This window comes from Barbus barbus (assembly GCF_936440315.1).
Source record: "Barbus barbus genome assembly, chromosome: 48".
Lineage (NCBI taxonomy): Eukaryota > Metazoa > Chordata > Actinopteri > Cypriniformes > Cyprinidae > Barbus > Barbus barbus.
Window position 1 is genome coordinate 21,467,191 of NC_136726.1, and position 25,094 is coordinate 21,492,284.

Genomic DNA, 25,094 nt, shown 5'->3' on the forward strand with positions numbered 1-25,094 from the left:
TAATTTTTAAGAGTGCAAAAGCAGCACATTCATACCTTTATTGTAGTTTTCTAAAGAGTGCTGTTTTCTCTCAGGTCCTCTTATGCGGTCCGGTGGGGCCGAAGCTTCATGATATGCTGGATGAACAGATCGTGGTCCCACCAGAATCTCTGCAGGAGATGGATGAGTTCCACCTCATCCTGGAGTACAAGTCAGGTGAGACCCACTCAAAACTACATTCACATATTTAATTTCTGTAACATGACATATTTGAAACAGATTATAAATGTACTCCAGTCGTGTCACATTGGTACCATTGTCTTTTTTTCTCTCTGACGCCCCCTACAGGTGAACAGTGGGGTTCCTCAAGAGCTCCTCAGGCTAACCGCTTTATCCTGTCCCATGACGTGTCCAACGGTGAAATGAGCATGCTGGAGATGTTCGTGGCCAGTCTGGAGGAGTTCCAGCCGGATCTGGTGGTTCTGTCCGGACTGCATATGATGGAAGGAATGGGCCGGGATCTCTGGGAGGAGCGACTGAAAGAGGTCTGAGACCAGAAAACCCTTAATCCAGAGTTGCTCAATGCCCATCTGAGTGTATTTACATATTAATTAAATGGATGGTCCTGAAACTTTTGACAGGTAGTATATGCTGTTCTGACAGAGTAATGGAGATATTTAGAGGTTTGTTGGACACTTTACTGCTGCTTCTTACATATTAGCTCTCAAGCTAATAAGTGTTCTGACTTCCTGCAGGCGGTGATTGCCATCTCAGACGTGAGGAACGAGGTGCCCATCCACCTTGAGCTGGCCAGTATGACAGACAGAGACTACATGAACCTGATCCTGCAGGAGGTAAATGTGTAGGTTTAATGCAGGAAGGATTGTTGGTGGTGGTATACAAATAGTGTTGGCAAATGTTACTTTTAAAAGTAACACCATATAGTTTTACATTGCTGCAATGTGACTTTTATTTAAATGCTGCTTTTCCACACAGATGCACTACTTTTGTGCTACTTTTATCAAAATAGTATTTAAAAAAATAAAACTAATTACAATTTTATTTTAGCGATCTGCAGACCTGGAAATATCATAGAAATGATTCATTAGAATGAATTATATTTTAATAAATACTGTTGTGTAATCAATTAGTTACGATATGTTAGTCCAGTCAAAAGTTTGGGGTCAGTAAGATTTTTTATTTTTTTTTAATCAATACTTTTATTCAGCCAGGATGCATTATATTGATCAAAAGTGACAGTAAAGATTTTTATGTTACAAAAGATTTCTGTTTCAAATAAATGTTGTTCTTTTGAAATTTCTATTCATCAAAGAATCCGGAAAAATAAAATGTATCATGGTTTCCACAAAAATATGAAGCAGCACAACTATTTTCAACATTGATGATAATCAGAAATGTTTCTCGAGCAGTGAATCAGTATATTAGAATAATTTCTGAAGGATCATGTGACACTGAAGACTAAATAATTAAATAAATGACATAATAATAATAAATTACATTTTACAATATATTGAAATAGAAAACAGTAATTTTAAATCATAATAATTTCACAATATTGCTGTTTTTACTGTAATATAATACAAAAATATAAAAAAAAAATCTTAAAGACTCCAATTTTTTTTGAACAACAGTGTATATTCACAAAAATTGCACTTTGAGTGCCAGCTCTATAATCAAATAAATTATAAAAGTACTGAAAAATTTATGGGAAAATCATGGCGATTTATTGCTCAAATCTTATGCGGAAGCTTTTGTATATATCAGTCATTTAAAGAAAAGAAACTTCATTATTCTAGTGCAAATCAAAGCAGAACGACAAGGTTTTCATCTACAGCATTCAGGTTTCCCCGTGTTCTTCTGTTAGCAGGTCTTGCCCATCGTGAACTCCATCGGTCTGAACGAACAGGAGCTGCTGTTTTTGACTCAGTCTGGAGGCGGACCTCACGCTGACCTCGCTTCCTGGGGCGGCATACCTGATGTGGGCCGCGTCAGCGACATCCTGCTCTGGGTCCTGGAGCAGCACGGCCGGGCGGACCCAGAATCCGAAGCCGACCTGACCCGCATCCACTTCCACACCCTAGTGTACCACATCCTGGCTACGGTGGACGGCCACTGGGGAAACCAGGAGGCGGCGGTGGCCGCGGGCGCCCGTGTGGCCAGCAGTCAAGCCTGCGGCCTGCAAGCGGTGGATATTACGAAGGTGGTCCTCAAGGCACCGCTGAACTTCTACAGCTCCTTCTCAGAGCCGAGGGAGAGCCTAACGGTGGACCCGACCCGACCGGTCACCGTGTGGCGCAGAGGAAATGTTTTGTTCCATCTCACGCCGGTCCTGGTGTGCAAACAGCCTCTAAGGACTGTAGGATTGGGCGACGCCATTTCAGCCGAAGGACTTCTGTTTTCAGAGGTCACGCCTCGGCCTGAGCTCTAAGAGATGCCTCTCGTCCATCCTTTTGAAGATATGTCCTCGTCATTAGATCCTAAAGCTGGAGAAACACTCACGGGGCATCAGATGACAGGATGTTTTTCAGAGCAAAACCAGTTCGAGATGCAGGGCACTGTCCTTTTGTTGTTGCTACTTTTGTCTAAAATCACATTGTGAAAGACGGCACTGAACATAACGATGTGAGCCAGCCTCCATTTTTTTTTTTAAGGTTTATTTAACCAAAAATGAATGTTCAGTCATCATTCACTCACTTTTAAACCTAAACGACATTCTTTATTACATAAGAAATAGTCCAGAAGTCAAAGTCAGACAGTTTTTGTTGAGTAAATGATGACAGAATTTTTATTTTTTGGAAGAACTACTAACCTTTTTTTAAACTCTAACAAAAGGAGATCATACCCAACAGGTGTACAAGACCTGTGGCTGCTATTGGGACGAATGAAAGAGTCTTAAACGTCCCAAATCTCCATTGTATTCCCAAACACTCCTTTATCTGGTTTATGAGCATTGACAAGTAGCAGAACCCGAAGGCCATCAGGTTTACCAGGTTTATCCAGTGATGTGCTTTTTTAGTAATCTAAGTAACGTAAAGTTCTTATTGAAGCATGTTTCCGTCACTGAATAAAAAAAAAAAAAAAAAAAGGTAATTGTGAATTTTTCTCACAATTGACTTTTTTTTTCTGCAATTGCGAATTCTGACTTTTTCTCCGAATTGCGAGATATAAAGTCAGAATTCTGATATAAACTTACAATTGCGAGTTATACAGCAAGAATTGTGTAATATAAACTTGCAATTATGAATTTTGTTTATCCGTTTTTATCTCGCAATTACGACTTTATATCTCACAATTGCTAGAAAAATTTTTAATTGTGAGAGAAAAAGTTGCAATTACCTTTATTTTTTTTTAAAGTAGCGGAAACGGGCTTCCATAAATTCTCTTAACATAATTTAATTATGATCATGATTATGAAAAAAATATCCCAGGGTCAATCTAAAGTCGAAATAATTCCTAAATATTAGTTTATAGTTAATAGTTTAGATCAACAGCTTTCCTGCCGGTATTGTGGCCATTATTCAGTGCACATATTATCAAATACCATTCATTATTCTTGTCTTAATGTTCTTCAAGCTGGGAATCTAGCTGTAGGTTTTTGTAAATTGGAACCAGCATCATTTGTATATAATAAGAGAAATCGTAAATTTTCCATTCGTTTAGGTTTGGTTCTGTAGGTGACGACTGTTGTGATTTATGATGCTTCCTCTTTTTAAAGGTTACACATAATGAATCTATATGCCATTTATTCTTATTAGTCCTGAAGTTCAGGTTTTCCGCCGTTGTACTATCCAAACACCGCTGACGTATGATTTTTAATGTTTTATTTGGGATGTACTAATTAATCTCGATATGTGAATTTTCATGTCTTAAACCAGCCTTAAAGTTTGGAAAACCCATGAGGTTTTTTAACAAGTGCAGTTTTAGAAATGTCAAGCAGTGTTTGTGATTGAACCACGAATGGTTTTATGAACGGTTTACACACAAATGTGTTTCCTGAATGAGGCAAGATGTTCAAATCGGTAGCTGGGAGAAATGCCTCGGATCTTGAACCTCATGGATTCCATCTCGTTTTGTACTGTATTTCTGTAACACTCCATATCGATGCTGTTAGTTTCTCAAACCAACAAAAGAGGTGACTTTTAACATCAAAACCTTGAATTTTACAACATCTTTCAGGAAAAAAAAAGTTTCCATCACTGTATTTAGAATTGAAATTGGCAATATCATAAATAGAGTTAAATAATTAAAGTTTTTAGTCTAATGTCACATGAACTGGTTACTAATGGAGGAAATGGAACTTCAGTTCATGCAGCAATACTTGAAGGTTTTGTTGTTCAAATGCAGCAAATATTGAGTCTTGGTGTGAGAAACTAACAAAGTTCACATTCATGCAACTTTTAGACTTATATCAAATGTTTTAGGGTTCTAGTGTGCACAAGTGATTATGCAACAGTCTTTAAGAGTTACTGGGCAAAACGTCCTTCAATCATAAACGTAGAGACTAGAAATATTAGCTCTGTTAACTTGAGTATGGAATATTTTTATATAAATAAAACACTTCTGTACGGGGTATAAAATGTCTGTTTCTTTGTGTTACACAGCCCTGCATCTTAAAAATAAATCCTAATATTACCTAATGTGATGATGCTAAATCGAAAAATATATAAATAGTTTTTACAATTTATTTTTTAATAAAAATTAAGATTTTTAAAAATTATATATTTAATTTACTTATTAAAAAGAATGAAAAGTCAAAAGTTTTAATGACCAAAAAAAAAATTCAAAAAAATTTAAATCAGGATTAGTCATGAAATAATGTCTTCAGAATCATTCTTACATGTAAAAAAAAAAAAGGGCTGAGAATTGAACAAACAGTTGTAATCTGGGTCAGATGAAGACAGGAATCATGTATTTGTGGCAGTTTTTCGGCTGATTATGGTATCATACAAGAACCTTACAAATGGTTATTAAATGCACCATATTTTGTGAGAAAATGTGACATGCTTGAGCAAAACAGGCACTGTTTTTTGGAATAAGCACCTAAAAATGAGCAAGAAAGAGTATTGGGATTTCATTCAGCAAATATGATGCAGGGCGGCGGTGTAATTTATGCGCTTATGTTACAAAGACCAAAATGATAATGACATACTCTTTATGCAAAACTTCCTTAATGCAATTAGAATTTTTCTAAAAGTTGAAAGACATTAATATAATGAACTATTCAAACAGACATCTATAGATCTGCGACTGTAACTTTGCACTTTAATATAACTATATATAAACGCTGTACATTAATAAGTTATAATAAACCTCTTCAGCTTTGGATATAGATATAGTTTGAGCTCTATTCAGCCGCTGCTTTCGGTTTACTCTTCTTCTCTTTGAGTTTGGCCGGTTCGGCCGTCTCCTCTACCTCGTCCTCAGGCTCTCCGGGAGCGACTGTAGGGGGAGACGGGGCACTGCTCACATCCACCTCGGGCTCTGGAGGGAAGGATGGAGCGTTAGGATTGACTGATCTGTGTAAATGACATGAAGTTGATGGGCTGAGCGGTTCAGCACCTGCAGTGATCTGCATGCTCTTGCTGTAGCCTGCGGCTGAAGACATGGCCTGACCGAGGGCCTGGTTGGTGCCCAGGGGCTGCTGGGAGCTGCTGGGTTTGCTGGAGGACGACTGCTGGCTGGTCTTGCCGTCTTTGCCCGGTTTGCTCCAGTACAGGTTCTCACCCGCCTGTAGAGCGGCGCCCAATTTCTGAGCCATTTCAACCAGCTGTGTAAGAAAGAGATCAGATCTCCAGTGATTCTTGGCAATGTGAACGTGTGTGTGAATCATCATTAGTAAAAATGATATAATGAGGAAGAACAGATGAATGAATTAATTAAAAAACACAAATAAAAATAATATTTATTTTTTAATAAATTTTTTACATTTACATTAAGCAACATTATTATAGCATTATTATAAATGCAGAGATTTATAAATTATTTAAATGGTAAAGAACGTAAATATGGTATTTATTATATTGATTTTAATTTTAAATTGTTGGATTTAATAAAGTTAATAATCTTATGAAAATAAAAACTGTTAAATGTGAAAAGTTTCATTTAGTTTTCTTTCAGAATGACTGTTTTGTCACATTAGGTGTTATTCTTGATGGTCTCTTAATGTCTAAATGGCCAGATTTTGGTCAGAATAAGACTAGGGTTCAGTACCTCCGGGTCAAATTCAGTGTTGCTGTTATTGTCGACCTGAGTGTTGACTCTTCTCTCCATCTCTTGAAACTGCAGCAGGGCGGCCTTCTTATCGCCCTGATTATACAGGAACACCGCAAAGTTCAGGTTCACCAGCGGGTTTGACCTGCCAGACAAAATACACTCACTTTAACTCAACTAGTTACTTTATAGATTTACCAGCATAGATCAGGGTCTGAACTCTGAAGTACATACTCATCCAGCTGAACCGCCTGCTCGTAAGACCTGCGGGCGTTATCCGCGTCATCCAGATTGGTCAGAGCAACTGATGAGGGTCAGAGCACAAATAACAATCAAATTAAATTAAACTGGACAAATATTGATTCTCACATTTACACTGTTCTTTAAAAAACAAAAGTGCATTATTGCATTATCATTTTTTAAGCAAAGCATTAAGTAAATTAAGTAAATAGCAAAATTACATGTTACCTGTTTAAAGAACTATTTCAAACAGCAGCAATTGTTATTAAATGATTATTTTTAAAGTAACATTATTTATTTTTATAATTGATTTTAAAATATATTTAATATCATACGGCATTATTATTTTTTTAAGTAAAGTAACACATTATTTATTTTTAAATTAAATTAAAAAAGTTAATCTGTTTAAAAAGTACTTCAGATAGTATTAGTTGTGGTTGGCCAGAAGCATGCATATTTGCTCATACATGGATGATTTTAATATTTAATATGTTGTGTAAAATTATTAATATAATATATCTTTATTGTCTTTCTTAATACGTGTTTTTTTATTTTAAAATAAAATAAATTAAAATATAATACATTATAATTTTTTTTATGTAAAGTTACACTATTTTTTAAATGAGTTAAAAAGCTACTATTTTATTTAAAATATGATCTTTTTAGTAAATGTTTTGGTTGATTTTATATTTAAATTTATTGAATAAAAATGTAATACTATATTTTTTAAATAAAGTAAGTAGTAATTTATTTTTTAAATTAAATAAAAAGCAAAAGTAACACATACTACCTTATTACAAAAATTTATGTGATACTGTTTTTTTTGTAAGTGTTTTTTATTTTAAAAATAATTTTATGTAAAGTGACACTTATTATTTTTTTTAATTTAATAAAAAGAAAAGCAGCACGTTGCATGTTGAAAAAACTATGTCAAGACTACTTCAGTAGTAGTTTTTGCTATATTTACCGGCCAGTAGCATGTAGAGTTCGCTCATGCGCGGCCGCAGGTTGATGGCGGCGCTCAGGAAGTGGAAAGCTGATGCGTACTGCTGCATGGTGAGATGAACCAAACCCAGATTATACAGGATCTTCCAGTCAAACGGAGACAGATAGTTTGCCCTCTTCAGACAGCTGATGGCCTGCAGGATAGAGGCAGGGGGGGAAAAAAGGTAAAACAGGTCAAAGAAAAGCACTAAATGTTCTCGTGACAGTCTGTAACTCACAGCCACGTATTTCTTTTTTCCGAAGAAGCACATCCCGATGTTATTCCAGAGCGGTGGGCTCTCAGGGACAGAGTACGCCGCCACACGGTACTTATTCATGGCCACGTCATAATCTCCATGAGTCTGCATCATACTGCCGGCCGCGAGGATGGCCTGAACACACACAAACACACACTCAATGTTAATGACACTTAAATGTTCTAAAGAATGAAACTCCTTGAAACTATCCCACCTTGAAGTTATTGGGGTCGTATGTCAGAGCGTTTCCGAGGTGCTCAAAGGCTTTCTGGTATTTCCCAAGCTAATGAGAAGACAACACAAGACAGAAGTAAACAAATACAATAATAACACATTCATTTGTTTAAAATTAATTAAAACCTGTTATAATGCATAAAAATGTATAGGAAAAAACACTTTCAAAAATAGTTAATAAAAAGTTGTATAATATTATCTAATAAATGATTAGTAAACATAATCTTATGTTAATTTTACTTCATTAACATAAGATTTATTATATATACATAATAAATATACACAGTATACACACATATATTATGTAAACAAAAACTTTTATTTTGGATGCGATTAATTGCTATTAATCATTTGACAGCACTAATATATATATTATTATTATTTTTTATTTACAGTTAGGGGTTTGTTCGAATCTGAATTTGATCGTAAGGAGTACTAGTGAAAATACCTAAGCAACCCCACAAATCATCATCTGCATTTTGCATTCTAAAACTGTATTTATGAGAGTACAGACGGATATTGCTGCTGTGGTTGTGATGAACACGTCACTCACCTGCATGTACAGCAGTCCCAGTGTAGTCAACAGCTCTGTGTTCTCTGGAGAAGATCTGAGACAGACACAAATAGAGAGAACACTAAATATTTCAACCCAAAATCAAAAAGGACAAATTATATGTTAAGGATGTTTTTAAGATTTTTTACACTCTGACATTATTCTCCTGACAATTAAGCACATTTGGCTCCAGCTGTCATTAACACAAGGATTCCCAAACTTATTTGTCAGCCGAAGCTCTTTGGCCTAAAATATTTACTTGACACTTAGATTTAGTTCAATTTCAAAATAATAACACAATCATATGTTCGCAGTTCTCTGATATCGGTTAATGATCACATGACATGTAGATAAACAAATAAAATATTTAAATATTTAACATATAATGACTTTTTTAGTAAGTGATATTTTGTAATAATATATAATGATAATAATATTATGCTTTTAGTTAAAAAATGTGTATTTATTTACAAAATATTTTAATTTATTATATTATATTATTTGTTTGCTTCACAGCAGGGTTTCCCAAACTAGGGTTTGTGAGTTGATGAAAATAAAATATTATAAACGACAGTAGGGATCAATGTCGTTTACCATCATTGACACCCCCAATCAAACGAAAGAAATAAGAAATAATATTTTGCTTTAAGAAAATGAAGGCTATTTTCAAGTTTTTTTTACATTCTGATGTTATTTTAATTCCAATTACATTTTTTTTATTAATTTATTTTATTTTTTAATAAATTCTCATTACCGTAAAGTAAAAAAAATAAATAAATAATAATTTTCTTATTACCATAGTGACCATAAATTCCCATAATTCCCAAGTTGGGAAACCCTGCTGTAATGCAAATAAATAAATTGATTAATTAATTGATTTTAATGTATTCATTAATCAAAAACAATACAATTTTATAATAAAATATCTAATTTTCATTAACACAATACAAAAAAATAATAATAATTACATATTATTTAAACATAATGGTAGTATTAACAGATCAAATAAAATTAAAGGTATAGTTCTTTCAATTATGAATATTCTGTCATCAACTACACAACAAATAACATCTTATTTTTAAATATGTTTTAGTTATGACTTCCGAAGAGTTGGAATACAGTATAGTGCTCAACTCTAATTTTATGATGCTCTGGATTCTGGCAGCCGCTTTTCACAATTTACCTTCATTGTATGTGAAAGAGCAGCTTCGACATTGAGCTAAACGTCTCCTTTTGTGTTTAATGGAAGAATCAGATTTCAAACAATAGTACTTTAAAGGATGACAGAATGTTGATTGTTGGATGAACTATTCATTTAAATTTCCATTTTGAATGGACCAATCAGATTTTAGGGGCTTTAGGTTTTTCAGATCTCCGCTTACTATAAGCTGATTTTAAGGGTAGTTAAATGTACGATGATAAAGCATATTGATTCAGATTCAGACTGTGGCAGGAGACATGAGAATGATGAAAGCAGAGAAAGCTCCTCCATCCCGTGTGTGTTTGAGCGGCTCATGCCAGCACCGGGCTCTTATTAATTCATGCTGGCTGTGAGGCACATCTTCCCGCTATCGCGAGGTGAAGCGGGTGGAAAAGTGGGAGCTCTGAAAGCTCCTCTCATTATGGCGCATCCCACTGCTGCACGTTACTAATTCATCAGCTCAGTGGGAGGGCTGCGATAATGAGGAGATCTCAAACACACACACACACACACTGGCTTAAAGCTCCCCGCGGTTCTCTGATATCTGAGCCAGACTCACAGACAGTGTGTGTGTGTGTGTGTGTGTGTGTGTGTGGACAAGGAGAGGAGAGTTTTCAGAGTCATCTCCATTTCTGCTCTCCGGGAAGAGAAGAAAGTCAACAACAGTAATCAAGAGTCATCAAATCGTTGGATTCACGCTGAGAAAAGCAGATTAGTGATTCCTTTTGCACTTTCATTTGTTGAACGTAAAAAAGGTGTTTTTACAGAAGGTAGCTGACCCCAAAAACCCTCAGGTCATTCCAAACTCCGAAGACTTTCTTTTCTAAAGGAGAAACTATGCTATGTTTTCTATACTATAAATGTAAATGGCCATTTCCAAGCTCCAGAAAATAAAGTATTATAAAACATAAGGACCAATTAAATAAGAAATAATATTTTGCTCTTAGACATTATTCTAATACAATTAAGCATTCTTATTATTTTCACTACCGTAATGTAAAATAAAAAATAAAAAATCATTATCATAATTAAAATAATAATAATAATAATAATTATTATTATTAAAATAATTAAAATATGGCTTGTCATAAACCTATTGAAACTGTAAATTATTTATAGATAATCTACACAGATTTCTGACAATATATTTGAATAATATTAATTATTATTATACACTGACAAAATATATTCAAACTGTAATCTATTTGCACATAATGAACAAATATTTATTTTACTAATTATTCATAATATATATTCAAATTAATAAATGTGTACTATTATTAGTTAAAAATAACTACTAATAATTGTAAAGATACAATATTTTATAATAAGACATTATTGTTATTGTAATTACTATAATAATTATATATTGATAAATATAATAAATAAATATTGATTTGTATTTTTTATTTATTTTAATTTTAGTTAAATTATGTCTGTAAAAATATATTTTAGTTTTATTTAATTTGAGTTATTTTAATACTTCAACAAACTAAATGGAAATGACATAACATATATATTGAATTTATAAATGTGTATGTGTATATATATATATATATGCGTGTATGTGTGTGTGTGTGTGTGTGTGTGTGTGTATGGTTGTACAAACACATATGTAGTTGCTTTGTTGGTGTTTGGCTTAGTGTTATGTTAGAATCATTATTATACTCTTATACCTTTTGTTCTTTAATATTTTGAATTGTTTGTAGGTTTATTTTTTGTTTTTCATTTAAATGTTAAGTTTTGAAATTTTGTTGTATGCATTTGTAATTTTTATTTAATTTCTTTATTTTTAAAATGTGTATAGGTAGTATTTATAAAGTTTTAGCTTTTAGTTTTGGATCTGTTTTTAGTTGTTTTAATACTACAATTGATTGCTTCTGTTGTCCTCATTTGTAAATCGCTTTGGATAAAAGCGTCTGCTAAACGACTAAATAATAATAATTATACCTTGCCAAATATACATTTCATGTATTGTACTGAATTTATAGTTAATTTACAAATAAATTCTATTTATAAATCACTTTTGAATAAAATACATTTATGTTAACTTATAAATAAATATAATCTATTTATAAATTAAATTAAGAAAATAATAGCAGAGTGGACTTAAAGTTTAATTCAAAATGAGATTAATTAATTAATAAAAATAAATTTGCACTGAAGAAAGAAAGTCATATGGGTTTCAAACAACATGAGGGCGAGTAAATGATGACAGTTTTTGGGTGAACTGTCCCTTTAAGGAGAAAAACACTACTTCAGCAAGTCCTCAGGGGTTTTTCTGAGAGCATTTAAAAGACAAAGAGAAAAGAAAAAAAAAAAAGACAAGGTAGAAAGAGAGAAAAAGAAAAGAGAGAGGTTCGAGCGGTCACAGTGAGACAGTAAATGTGATTAATTACAGCTATGAGCGCCTCACTGATCCCAGCATGCTTTGCTGCCTTGGGCGTCTTATCTGCGCTGTGGCAGAGCGACACGCTGAGAGCATCTCCAGGCGTCTGAAGTTACTCTCTGGCAACAAAACTCTGTCTCGTACATCTTTACTTACGTTGTGCGAAACATGACCGAAAATAAAAAAGAGACGCTCCCTCTGTTGAAATGCATTCTGGGTAAGTCACCACAAACACAACATTTCAGACACTTCAAGAGAAAGTGTGTTTGACTCTTCAAGTCAAATGTGACTGGTGAAAAACATACGATAAAACATGTCTGGAGGTCCCAGCAGCTTCAGATCCGAATGCTCACATGACTCTCAATAAAGCGATTTTACGAAGACGCTTGGTCGCAAAAAAGCATAAAGTGTGCGTATTAAACATAAAACACGCTTTTGAGAGAAAACAAATGCAGGTTCACCAAACTTTACTGTCTCTGGATGCTCTTGGTGAATGTAAAGTACCCTGCTAAAAAAACTGCATATGCTGGTTAGGTATGTTTTGAAGCATGACTGCTGGTTTGAGCTGGTTTAAGCAGGATCTAGTTTCTTAGGACCAGCACATGACCAACTCAAACCAGTTTCAGCTGGTTCTAACCTGGTCATGTGCTGGTCTTAAGATGGTCCTGAGCAGAAGCTAGTTGCTTAGGACCAGCACATGACCAGCTCAAACCAGCTGTCATGCTTCATCCTGTTGAAAAAAAAAAGTCCAAGAACTATGATAGTTTGGCAAACAGTATAAAATATGTGTGCTTAAAAGTGAGGATGTGAGACGTACTCCACAGCGCTCTTGTACACGTCGATGGCTTTCTCTGTGTCGCCCTGCAGTAAGTGGATTTTTCCCAGCATCATGTAGGTCAGATCGTGTTTATTCAGCTGCAATGCCAAGTTTAACTGTTCTTCGGCCTGAAGACAGAGAGAGAACATGTTTAACACAACATCAGATGAGGACATGCGAAATAAGATTCTCTCAAATTAATGAACACTATCCTCTGCCAAATCTGGAATCTCTCATACAGCCAATAAAAGAAAAGGAAGAGTGTTAAAAAAATGTATATACTGCAGTAACATGACAAATATCGACAAAAACATGACTAGCTGCACTTACACTCCTGAAGTCTTTGGTGTAGATGTAGCAAATGCCCAGATTATGGCTGATTTCCTGCAGGTAAAAATAATCACACTGTTATGTAATATTTCACAGGCATCTCATTTGTTTATTGTCAAGCTAAAGTACAGGTGATTACAGGTAAAGTTCACTCACACACACACACACACACATCCATATCACACCAGACCTGTGGAATGAAAAAGCTGCAATCTAAAGAATATACTCTTTTAATAAAAGTGAATGGAAACTGGGGCTGTTAAGAGGACTCCAAGCGCACATTTAAATAAATATAATAATAATAGTAAATCAAAACAACTAAATAAAATACACAAAAATATACAAAACATAAATAAACCATAACTCCTAACCTAACAATTTAAATAAATAAAAACTAAATACACAAAAATATAAGCCCTAACCCTGAACTTAACTATAAATAAATTATAATAATTAAATATATTATAATTAAATACTAAATAAATAAACAAACCCTAACTGCTAACTTAGGTAATTTAAATAAATAAACAAAATATAAACTATAAGCCCTAGCCCCTACTATTTAAATAAATATAAACACTGACTTAACCAATAAATAAAAAAAATAAAAAACCCATCCTAATTTAACCATTTAAATAAATAGGTAAAACAAAATAGTGCTGTCAAACGATTAATCGCATCCAAAATAACAGTTTTTGTTTACATAATACATGTGTGTGTACTGTGTATATTTATTATGTATATATATATTTACATGTATTTATATGTATATATTTATATATATATATATATATATAAATATATTTAATATACAAATCTAAAAATTTTCTTAAATATATACATGCATGTGTGGGTATTTATATATACATAATAAATATACACAGTAAACACACATATATTATGTAAACAAAAACTGTTATTTTGGATGCGATTAATCGTTTGACAGCACTAAAAAAACAAACCCTTATCCTAACTTAATCATTTAAATAAATATATGAAAAAAAATATATTGTATGTAAAAGAGCTGTGTGAAGACATTTGCACATTCGGGTCTGGAACAACATAAGAGTGTGTAAATAATTAGAGTTTATTTATTATAATAATAATAATATACATTTTTGGGTGAACTAACCCTTTAAATACATACTCCTCAGACAGCACTCAGGACAGAGGAAGTGTACTTACCCAGTCTTTCTGATTGAGACGTGCTGCTTCATTATAAACCTCTATAGCGGCTTTGTGCTTCCCTAACAGGAAACTAAACACAGCGTAAACACAGTTCATAAAATAACACGCATCTTAATTTTCTATTCGGTTTACACAGATCCAGACCGGGTTAAATAGACAAACCACATAAATACAGAGAGGTGTTTTTGTGATTTTAAACAATGGGCTGCTGCTTACAGGGATCGTGCCACTTGCTTGAGGTTGTCTGAGCTTTTGGGGTTGAGGATGGCACAACTCTGGAACAACTCCAGAGACTGCTGGATCTTCCCCTCTAACCGCATGATCAGAGCTGCACACATAAATACAGAGCAGGTATTCACCAGGATAAACTGGGACACTGTGTTTGGTGCTTTATGTCTTTATTTAGATAGGACAGTAAGATGACAGGAAGCAAAGTGGGAGAGGGGGTGATCAGAAAAGGTCCACGAGTCGGGACTCGAACTCGGGACGCCGGAAACGCAACGGCGCTACGTGTCTGCAGCTATGGGCAATGACAGTTTTTGTTATTATTTTATTTTTATAATTTTGTTTTCATTTTAATATTAAAGTTGTAGTTTTGTTTTTCTAATTTTTTTTGGCTTTTTATTAATTTTTGTATTATTTTTTAGTTTTTTACTATGTCTATAATTTTTATTAACTTTTATTTATTAGTTTCAGTTTATTTAGTTTTAGTTTTTTTAGTACTTCAGTTTAAACTAAATGAAAATGAGAAATGTTACCTTGGCAACTCTCTGAAAATTAAGTTTTATATATATATATATTTTTTTTTTTTATATATATAAAAAATATATATAATTAATTCGATAATTCTATTTCAAGCAATTAAAATGTTGATGTTTTTAGTTGCAGTTACCTATAATAACCCTGATGTAAAACAGTGACTTCAAACACTAGTATACTATAATGTCACATGAATTCATTAAGTTGCATGTTCAGTGAGTGGTGTCCAATTATCACACGTATTATAATATTTTTAGTATCTTGGCCATTTTTGCAATTGTACTAAGTAATTTTGGGTAATTCCTGCATATTGACATTCAAAAACTTTGTAGATGTAGCATTCGATTATGCCATTTTGCACATCTGAGACTGACTCAGTCTGACCACTTTAGAGTAATTTAATACATTTACACTGTTAAGAGTCGGTTTACTGTGTAGTTTACACTGACCTTGCACATACACAGCATATTCACACATGCCTTGAGTCTCATGCAGCTGTTCTTTAATAATGGCCTGAAAACAGAAGAAACACAGATGATTTAACATTATTAAGAGTATTCTACGGCAATTAAACTCTCTCTGTAGATTTTCAGGTTTTACCTTGCAGGTCTCATAATCTTTGCGGATATAATGCAGATGTATAAGCCAGTTTCTCCTCTCCAGGATCGGAAGCTCAGGAGCTGCAGACAGAAGAAAAACAGACAGAGATACGTATGCAACAATGTATGTAGTGGTGCACAAAAGAGCATGTCTGAATGTCATTGCAAATGCTGCAGGATGTTATACTGTACATAAATTATATAAATGTGTTTGAATGAGCTGGTTTTAACAGTTCAGACCTGACAAACTTCTATCTGTCAAATGTCTTGCTTGTAAAGTTTGATTGTGCAACATTCTTTACAATAAAAGACACATGCTTTGATATTTCGTATGTAACGCAAGGACATTCAAACATTTTAAAGTTTGACTCAACTGTTCAGAAACTTTTTAGGCCAGAGATTAAAGAGATGAGCCTTTTTCCGGCTGTTTCATCTTGTGTAGGACATTAACTGGTCTAATCATGAAAATGCAAATATCAAAGGCGGCATTGAAAATCTGCAGAAAACAGCTTCTATTTTGCATATAGAGGGCAGACAGGCTTGCTGTGAGCCGCAGCGGACTCCTCTCGCAGTGGGGGGCCGCACAAGACTCCTTGTCCCGAATCCAGCGGGCCCCAGAACAAAAGGAGCCTGTCCGCTGCAACATGAAGCGTCTGCATCTTTCTCCTCTTGCTTACAAGCCCCCTGGCAAAATCTGATCTCAATCCGTTCTATTCCTGGACAGACTTTTCCCTCTGAGCCATAATCCTCTTCAAATGGGGCCGAAGGGGAAAATAAAGGCAAACAGCGCCACCCACAGGATGAACGGATACAGCGAAAATGCTTGTTTGGGTTTGCAGTACTTTATAATTCAAAACTGAATTTTTTAATTATTTATATTATTAATATATACAGACTCCAGAGATTCTGACCTTTCTTTGGACGAGGTTTCTTGAGGTCTGTGGCCACAGGCAGCTGCACATCCTACACAAAGAAAAAATGTGATATATTAATCAATTTCTATGTGCTACAATGAATATTAGCCCCTTTTTATATTTATATTTACATATTCATATACTTTTTTTCTCTTTTACGCATAGTTTTACATGAACTCTCTTTCTGTTTATTTATTTTATTTATTATTTATTTATCTAGGAGCAGAAATCACCTTAGAGTTGTGCATTTGATAAATAAATGCTGCCTAATATTATGCATTTTAAAATGTAATATAATGTAATAAGAAATCATAAGAAACTAATTATATTTTATTTATTAAAATTAACTCATACAACAAATGCCACCATGATTTATAAATAATTTCAATGAGAAATAATATTTTGAGCCAATGGAAAAAATTAGATGTAAAATTTTGAGTTGGGAGGTTTTTTACAGTAATATGTGTTTAATAGTCATGAAAAAATATGCCAGAATGCAAGAAATCTTAATACAAACTTGATTTTCTTTATGTTTTAACAGACTTTGCTGTTCAAGATTAAACGAAATATGGATAAAACACACCTTTGTTATTTAAAACGTCATGTTTTCTTTTTGCAGATAATTATATTTAATCTGACGAGCAACTAAATAACACAATAACGAACAACAGCGGCTACAGACTGCCATAAACCATCATTAAGAAGATCTCTATTCATAATAAAGGTATTAAATATCACGAGTTTTTGTGTTTTAATTAAAATAGATATCATTTCTCACCGTTTTCATCGCCTCGTCCGCCATCGCGCTCCGTGTCTCCTCACTTCCGGCGGACGCTTCCGTCGCTATGGCAACACCGAGACGTTCGTCACCACGTGATAAACTCACACCAGCATAGAAATTATTTAAAGTGGTATACGCTTACATGATGATATAAAAAGTGCACTTTGTATTTACATCCACTATATTGAGAATTCTGGTAGATTACTTTATTATAATGATCTATCACTGGTGAAGAATTGTAGGTAAATCTGCATGCACATTATACACAAGCAATCATTTGATACAAAAAGTCTCTCTCAAACTATAGTTAGTTTAATTCAGACAAAGGTGTGCAAAATACACAAAGGAATTATTTCAAGCTATTCCTGAGCAAATCTGCAGAGGTTAAATAGCACTGTCATAACACATGGACGAGAGATGAGAGCTACATCAGATCTTTCATGCTTTCTGATGAACATAACACATCATTAAACTTGATGGAAAATCACACATTCAGCATGATCCGGTCAAGAAATTATAGCCTATGATTATCGAAAAAACATTTTACAAAGAGACATGGATTGTTACAAACATATTTAATGGCCATCATTTTCATATTTGTGACCCTGGAGCACAAAAGCAGTCATAAGTCGCTGGAGTATACAGTATTTGTAGCAATAGCCAACAATAAAATAATACATTTTTCCTTTATGCCAAAAAATGATCAGTATATTAAGTAAAGATTAAGATATTTAGTAAATTTTCCTACCATAAATATATCAAAAATTCTTTTTGATTAGTAATATGCATTGCTAAGAACTTCATTTGGACAACTTTAAAGGTAATTTTCTCAATATTTAGATTTTTTTAACACCCTCAGATTCCAGATTTTCAAATAGTTGCATCTCAGCCAAATATTGTCCAAACCATACATCAATGGAAAGATTATTTATGCAGATTTCAGATGATTTATAAATCTCAATTTAAAAAAATTGACCCTTCTGACTGGTTTTGTGGGCCAGGGTCACATATTTAATTAAACATACACAAACCAAAGAAAGGTGCCTGTATAACGTCTTGCTTGGTTCCTTTATAAATGTTAATGGATTGTTAGTACCACCAGTGTTGGGGGTAACGCATTACAAGTGACACGAGTTATGTAATTTTCAAGTAACTAGTAAAGTAACACATTACTTTTTAATTTACAAGACAATATCGGAGTTACTTTTTCAAAAAGTAATTTTTTTCCCCATTTATTGACTGACAGTGCGCTGTGTGAACATGTTACTGTAGTTCTAGACTAAATGTGAATGTGCACTAATTCATCCCACTCACAAAAAACTGATCTAGTATTCATCAAAATGAATTAAAACAGTGAAATGCAAACTCAGAATATTAATTAAATGTGTTAAACAACACAAATGTATCTAATCCTATTTTATTAACCAATGTATTTGCTGCTGATGATCCAGTTCAACCATATTAAGGGCTTTTACATTTGCTATAATTAGAACTTCTTGTATTAAAAACAATCAAGCCCTGCTTATATTTAAAAAGTAACGCAAAAATAACGTAATGCATTGCTTTCCATAATATAGTAATTAGTTACTTTTTTAGGGAGTAACGCAATATTGTAATGCATTACTTTTAAAAGTAACTTTCCCCAGCACTGGTTACCACTAACTCTGTAATGACAATATATATAACTATTCAGGGATTTTAAAAGCAGTTTTGGGTTTAATGCACTTGGTAAAATGCATAAACACACTCAAAGTGAAAAAAGTGAAAGCAGCCTACATAATAATTTGACACTGAATTTATGTAGGATGTAGGATTTAGTTGACTTATCGTACATAATAGACACAAAAAGACTGAATCTGGCCCCATGTGTATAATCCAATCCCAATATCACAGGATTTGTTATTGATCCATGAACACCTTTAACTTTTTCCTATAACCATGTACATGGAAATTGATCCCAGATATGTCGTTTTTCCTCTGAGTGATGGTAAATTATGCTGTTATTGGCGTCTGGAACGGCGAGGTAAATGTTGACAGTGTCACTGAAGAGCGTATCAGAGCAGGCTTTTCAGCAGGAGGGGTTTGGCGATCTCCGGGATGTCCAGGTTGGGATCCAGGGATCTACCCAAACCCTCCAGAACCATGATGGCAAACACCACAGATGCAAAATTACTCTCCAACTTCACCTGCAACAGGAAGAGCAAAACATATCTCACTTAAACACACACTATATCACATTAACTATTTGTGCATGCCAGATTTTTAACACAAATTAATTTTTGCATGCAGTTCCTGTCTATGTATTATTTAAATAACATAGTTAAATATGTTTACTACACTTTATTTCAGTTATGTTACTGCTAAATTCAATTATAACCTTTAAAAGCTACCTAAGGCAAAAAAAAAAAACAAGTCAAATATTCACATTAAAACGGAAATGCTTAGCTTTTTACTACATCCTGTTTACAAATTTAAAGGCTGCTTATTGGATTATTGAAAGGTAGATGTTGCATTAAGCCAATACGCATTATTTTACAGACATTTTATGATGTACTAACTTGTGCTAAGATCAGCTGCTCTCACCTTGTGATGAATCAGTAAACCAAAGACTCGAGACAACTGCTCGGCCACCTGAATCTATAAAACAACACAAGTCCTGTAAAACCAATATTTTTATGGAAACCATAACATTTTTTCAGGATCTCCTTGAATAGAAAGTTCAATGAACAGCATTTACTTGAAATAGAAATCTTTTGTAACATTATAAATGTCTTAACAATCACTTTTGATAAATTTAACACATTCTTGATGAATAAAAGTAATACTAATTTCCTTCTTTTTTTAACTTAAACGTCTTGTTTTTTAAACGTACATATCCCAAACTTTTCAATGGTAGCGTATCATTGTTTCCACAAAAATATGAAGCAACTGTTTTAAGTTTCTTAAGCCGCAAATCAGCATATTAGAATGATTTCGGAAAAATCACATGACATGTCTGGAGTAATGATGCTGAAAATTCAGCTTTGCATCACAGGAATAAATTATATTTTGCAATATATCACAAGATAAAATAGTTATTTTAAATTGTAATAACATTTTGCAATATTACCATTTTTATTGTATTCTTAATCAAATAAATGCAGGCTTGGTGAGCAGAAGAGACATCTTTCAAAAATACCTCAAAATTCTTTCAAAAACAAAAATCTCAATTAGTTCAAACTTGACTGGCAGAATATAGACTTTTAACTAATTATTGAAGTGAAGAAGGTAGTGATGGGTGACCGTACCTTTCCCAGAGAAAGTGTGTCACTGAGTGCATGATCCACTAGTTCAGCCATTTCCTTCTTGAAACGAGTCACATCCTGGCACTCACTGGCGCGGGCGTGATTAAGGATTAGCTCTGCAACTCGCTCACCCTGGCAACACAAGCACATGTTTGAACTCTCATTCTGACGGCACCCATTCACCACAGATGATCCATTGGTGAGCAAGTGATGTAATGCTACATTTCTCTAAATCTGTTCTGATGAAGAAACAAGCTCATCTACATCTTGGATGGCCTGAAGGTAAATACTACTAAAATAACACTGATGCAGATTTCAACAAATAAGTCTCGAACATTTCTATTCACTTGAAAATTGCCGCTAATATATTGACAATCAGAAATGTCAACAAAAGAACCAAAAGCCTTATACAGTATGTCTTTTACCTGTTTGAGCACGACAGCGGTAAACACGGCTCTGAAGTTGTGTTGATCTGCTTCGCTGAGCTGTGCCACGATGCCTGCGTCCAGCAGCACCAGCTGTCGAGGTGGAGGAGTCGGCCTCATGCTGACCACCACAGTGTCGCACATGTCCGTCAGAGTCGCCCTGTCCTGGGGTACATCTCCTCGCCCACACTGCACCAGGATGTTCCCAGGATGGAGGTCACCATGGACAAAATTATCCACAAACACCTGCCAGAGATAAAGATAAACACAGGTTAGATTAATGAAACACATACAATTCATCTGACCATTGTTTAAAGGAATAGTTCACACAAAATGAACACTTGCTGGAAATGTCAAGCTATCCAAGATGTATCCAAGAGTTTGTTTCTTCATCAGATTTGGAGAAATGTAGCATTACATCACTTGCTCACCAATGGATCCTCTGCAGTGAATGGGTGCCGTCAGAATGAGAGTCCAAACAACTGATAAAAACATCACAATAATCCACACCACTCCAGTCCATCAGTTAACATCTTGTGAAGGCAAAAGCTGCGTGTTTGTAAGAAACAAATCCATCATTAAGACAGTTTTTAACTTTAAACCGTTGCTTCTGACTAAAATATGAATCCTCTATCCATAATATTGCTTTCTCCAGTGAAAAGTTGTCTCATCTGAATCAGGAAAGAAATATGCACAGATTAAACACTAAACAGATCTTAACAAATATGTTAGTGCACTTTGATTTGAGAGGACAACAAGGGATGGACGTTTTCACTGGAGGAAGTGTTATCATGGTATTTTTGGCCAGAAGCAACAGTTTGAAGTAAAAAAAAATGTCCTAATGATACATTTGTTTCTTACAAACATGCAGCTTTTCACTTCACAAAACATTAACTGATGGACTGGAGTGGTGTGGATTATTGTGGTGTTTTTAACAGCTGTTTGGGCTCTCATTCTGACGGCACCCATTCACTGCAGAGGAACCACTAGTGAGCAAGTGATGTAATGCTACATTTCTCCAAATCTGTTCTGATGAAGAAATACACTCATCCACATCTTGGATGGCCTAAGGGTGAGTGAATGTTCAGCAAATTTTCATTCTTGAGTGAATTATTCCTGTAACTAACCATTTTTAAAAGAAGATCGACACCCATCCGTGCGATTCTCTGCTTGATTCCTTCTGGAACGTCTGAGCTTAGGTACTTTAAGATGGGTTCACTTTCCTAAGGGAGCATAAAGCATTAGTTCTTCTCAGTGGAATAAAATCAGATATACAATATTAAAATGATCAAGAGCACAGCCATTTTCACCTCATATGTTTCTACCAACACAGTCCTTGTGACGAACGGTCTGAGGGGCGTCGGAAACTTCACATCCTGCAGATCTTTAAAGTTCTTTTGGAACTTTTCGATGTTCTGTGCTTCAAACCGAAGATCGATCTGCATCAAAGAGATATTAATACACAAATGTTTCCCAATCACCATGAAGTAGTGTTATTCGTTGAGATACTATTTTATTTTTCTTATTTTAGTTTATATATATATATTGTTTTTATTTTTACATTTTAATTTTTATTAGCTATTGTTTTTTTTTATATGTCTATATAGTTTTAATACATTTTTTATAAATGTTTAAAAAAACTTATTATTATTTCAGTTAGTTTTATTATTTTATTTCAAGTAACAAAGACCTTTTTTATGGTTTTAGTTAACTATAATGACCTTGCATGAAGGAAGTTGCTTCATAAAAGTATGAGTACCTGTCTGGTCATGAGCTTCTCAAACTCATCTACAATCTCAGGCAGGATGAGCCACTTGATGCCAGGCAAACAGTTGAGGAATAAACTTCCAGCTTTCATCAGGATCAGATCGAGCTGCACCTGCTGCCTGATTCCTGGATGAAGAACCTGGTTGAAGGAGAAAGATTCTAGAGAATAACGATGATATTAAAACACCTAATAACAACAGAGAAAACCTAATTTAGAACAGCACCTTGATGGTTAAGATGGTTTTTGGAACATTATAGCATTTCTTTTTTTGCAAGTATAAAATCCCAAACCAGTTACCTAGCTAAACAAGAGAGACGATCTTAACCTTAACTTCCAATATTCAGGTAATTTGTGACCTGAAACAATTTGAGTTCACGCCCTAAAATTGCATCTTACATCATTAGACTAGTTTAAGTTGGTTTGAAATAGGACTTTTCAATCTAGAGTAAGAACAATCAAAAAACCGAGAAGAGCAGAAATAAATATCTTGAAAAACATGACATGTCATTTAAATTGTAATTCTACCTTAATAATGGTATGTATTTCTGTCAGAAAATAGAGTGTTTCAAATGAAGGAAAAACAACAAAGATTAAATAAAAATGATCAGGATAAAATCAAATAGAATTTTCTTGTTATATATGAAAATTAATGGTGTAATTTAGCAATTTAGTGATAATAAAATACAAAAAGAAATGCATAATGTAATATTTATTTTCAAAGAAAGTGATATTTTTATTTTCGGGAAAAAAGTAGGTGCAATCTTCATCTTCCGGGTCATTTTCCCTTGATAATTTGATGTTTTTCTGTGACAAAATAGAGTATACAAATATAAATATATATTTAGTATACGTTAAGATTAAGTTAAATAAAATTTGCTTATTTTATATGAAAATATATTATGTAAATGAGTACTTTACTGGTAGATGAATACAAAATGAAATGCATACTCTTAATGTTTTTATATTATTAAAAATAAATTTTATTTTTCAGGAGGAAAAAAGAAGAGGTGCAATCAGACCCAGAACACCACATTGTTTTTTTACTAAGTAGAGGATGAAGCTGCTTTGATCTGGATTTTTGTTTTACAGGGTTGGACAAAAATGTTGACTTAAACTTTAAGAACAAACTCAAAAGTACAAATAAAACCTTGATAATCTGACATGATTCTGAGAGAAAATAGAGTATACGATAAGAAAAAAACAAAAACATGATTGGATCATTTTAAAAAAATAAACAAAAATGTGCACATTACTCCAGATGGTTGGAAGGGATGGGCTAAAAAAGTAAGAAGAAAATAGGATCTTTACCTTAAATGCCACAGGAATCAGACGCTCTTCCTCCAGGTGTTCATCTGGACCCAGGCCTCCAGGAGATTGTTCTTCTCCAGTTCCTCCACCAGCCTCTGGAAGGCCGGATCTTCGACGCTCTTCACCTTGGCTTTGGCGCGGTACACCTGTCCCACACATCCCGAGCCCACAGGCTCCTTACCGTCAAACACAAACGCCTCCATCCTTCCCCAAACGCCCTCCTCAGACAGAGCTTGGTGTGGGATAAGGGATGGGGCTTCACCCGCACATGAAGCCTTGAGAAGCGCTCTCAGAAGTCCTGGGAGATGATGTCCCGTCTGGTGCTTGGCCAAGCTTGATAAAAGTAGGTCCAGATGTTTCCGTGACCCAAATCAGGGAGTCCAACCAATGGGACGCCCAACGTTGTGATAGCAAAGTCAGGGGATACAGAATCAGAAGTGGGCTGAATTTGAGCAAAAGCACCAAGGCACGGATTTCCAAACGCAAGACGAATACTAACCTGTGGATCTGCACTCGGGCCACTGACTTCCTCTCTGTGGTCCTCTGCTGATGGATGGCTTCCTGTCCAGCGGCGTATGTGATGCCACATGCAGTCCAATAGAAAAGTCCCACTTTAGGGGCTTGAGATAAAGCATGAGTACCTTTAAAAAGAAACACTCTACGGGACGGGATTCGAATCGAAACCCTCTGCACCATGTACCTGAAGTTCTGGAGCAGGTGTTTTGCACAGAAAGCAGACATTTTTGTAGGGCTGCAACAACTAATCGATAAAATCGATTATTATCGATTATGAAAATCATCGACAACGATTCTCATTATCGATTAATCGGGTCTGCCCACAGTGCATGTCCAA

The 25,094-nt window shown here is 34.4% G+C and overlaps 2 protein-coding genes across 3 annotated transcripts; both read right to left on the bottom strand.

Moving 5' to 3' along the window:
- Window positions 1–214: 214 nt before the first annotated feature.
- bbs4 (Bardet-Biedl syndrome 4) lies at window positions 215–17,519 on the bottom strand. Of its 2 annotated transcripts, none has more exons than XR_013783963.1 (18): window positions 17,454–17,519; window positions 16,673–16,724; window positions 15,763–15,842; window positions 15,612–15,675; window positions 14,620–14,731; window positions 14,401–14,473; window positions 13,216–13,269; window positions 12,886–13,013; window positions 8,479–8,533; window positions 7,906–7,974; window positions 7,674–7,826; window positions 7,418–7,589; window positions 6,445–6,514; window positions 6,211–6,355; window positions 5,560–5,767; window positions 5,414–5,481; window positions 694–824; window positions 215–526 (listed from the first exon to the last, which is right to left on the bottom strand). XR_013783963.1 is itself a non-coding variant. In XM_079412033.1 (18 exons), exons 1-17 carry the CDS (start codon window positions 17,475–17,477, stop codon window positions 750–752), a joined length of 1,602 nt encoding a protein of 533 aa, XP_079268159.1. In that variant the 5' UTR covers window positions 17,478–17,519; the 3' UTR covers window positions 215–526; window positions 726–749. The 2 variants fall into 2 exon arrangements, 1 of the variants encoding a protein (XP_079268159.1); XM_079412033.1 differs by having other exon boundaries at window positions 726–824.
- Window positions 17,520–17,747: 228 nt separating this feature from the next.
- adck2 (aarF domain containing kinase 2) lies at window positions 17,748–25,094 on the bottom strand. Its single transcript, XM_079411614.1, is given in 12 exon segments — window positions 17,748–19,642; window positions 20,040–20,093; window positions 20,744–20,872; window positions 21,166–21,411; window positions 22,293–22,388; window positions 22,476–22,604; window positions 22,925–23,071; window positions 24,242–24,285; window positions 24,288–24,437; window positions 24,440–24,530; window positions 24,534–24,565; window positions 24,568–25,094. Coding segments are annotated over 12 exon segments (1,665 nt in total). The 5' UTR covers window positions 24,983–25,094; the 3' UTR covers window positions 17,748–19,510.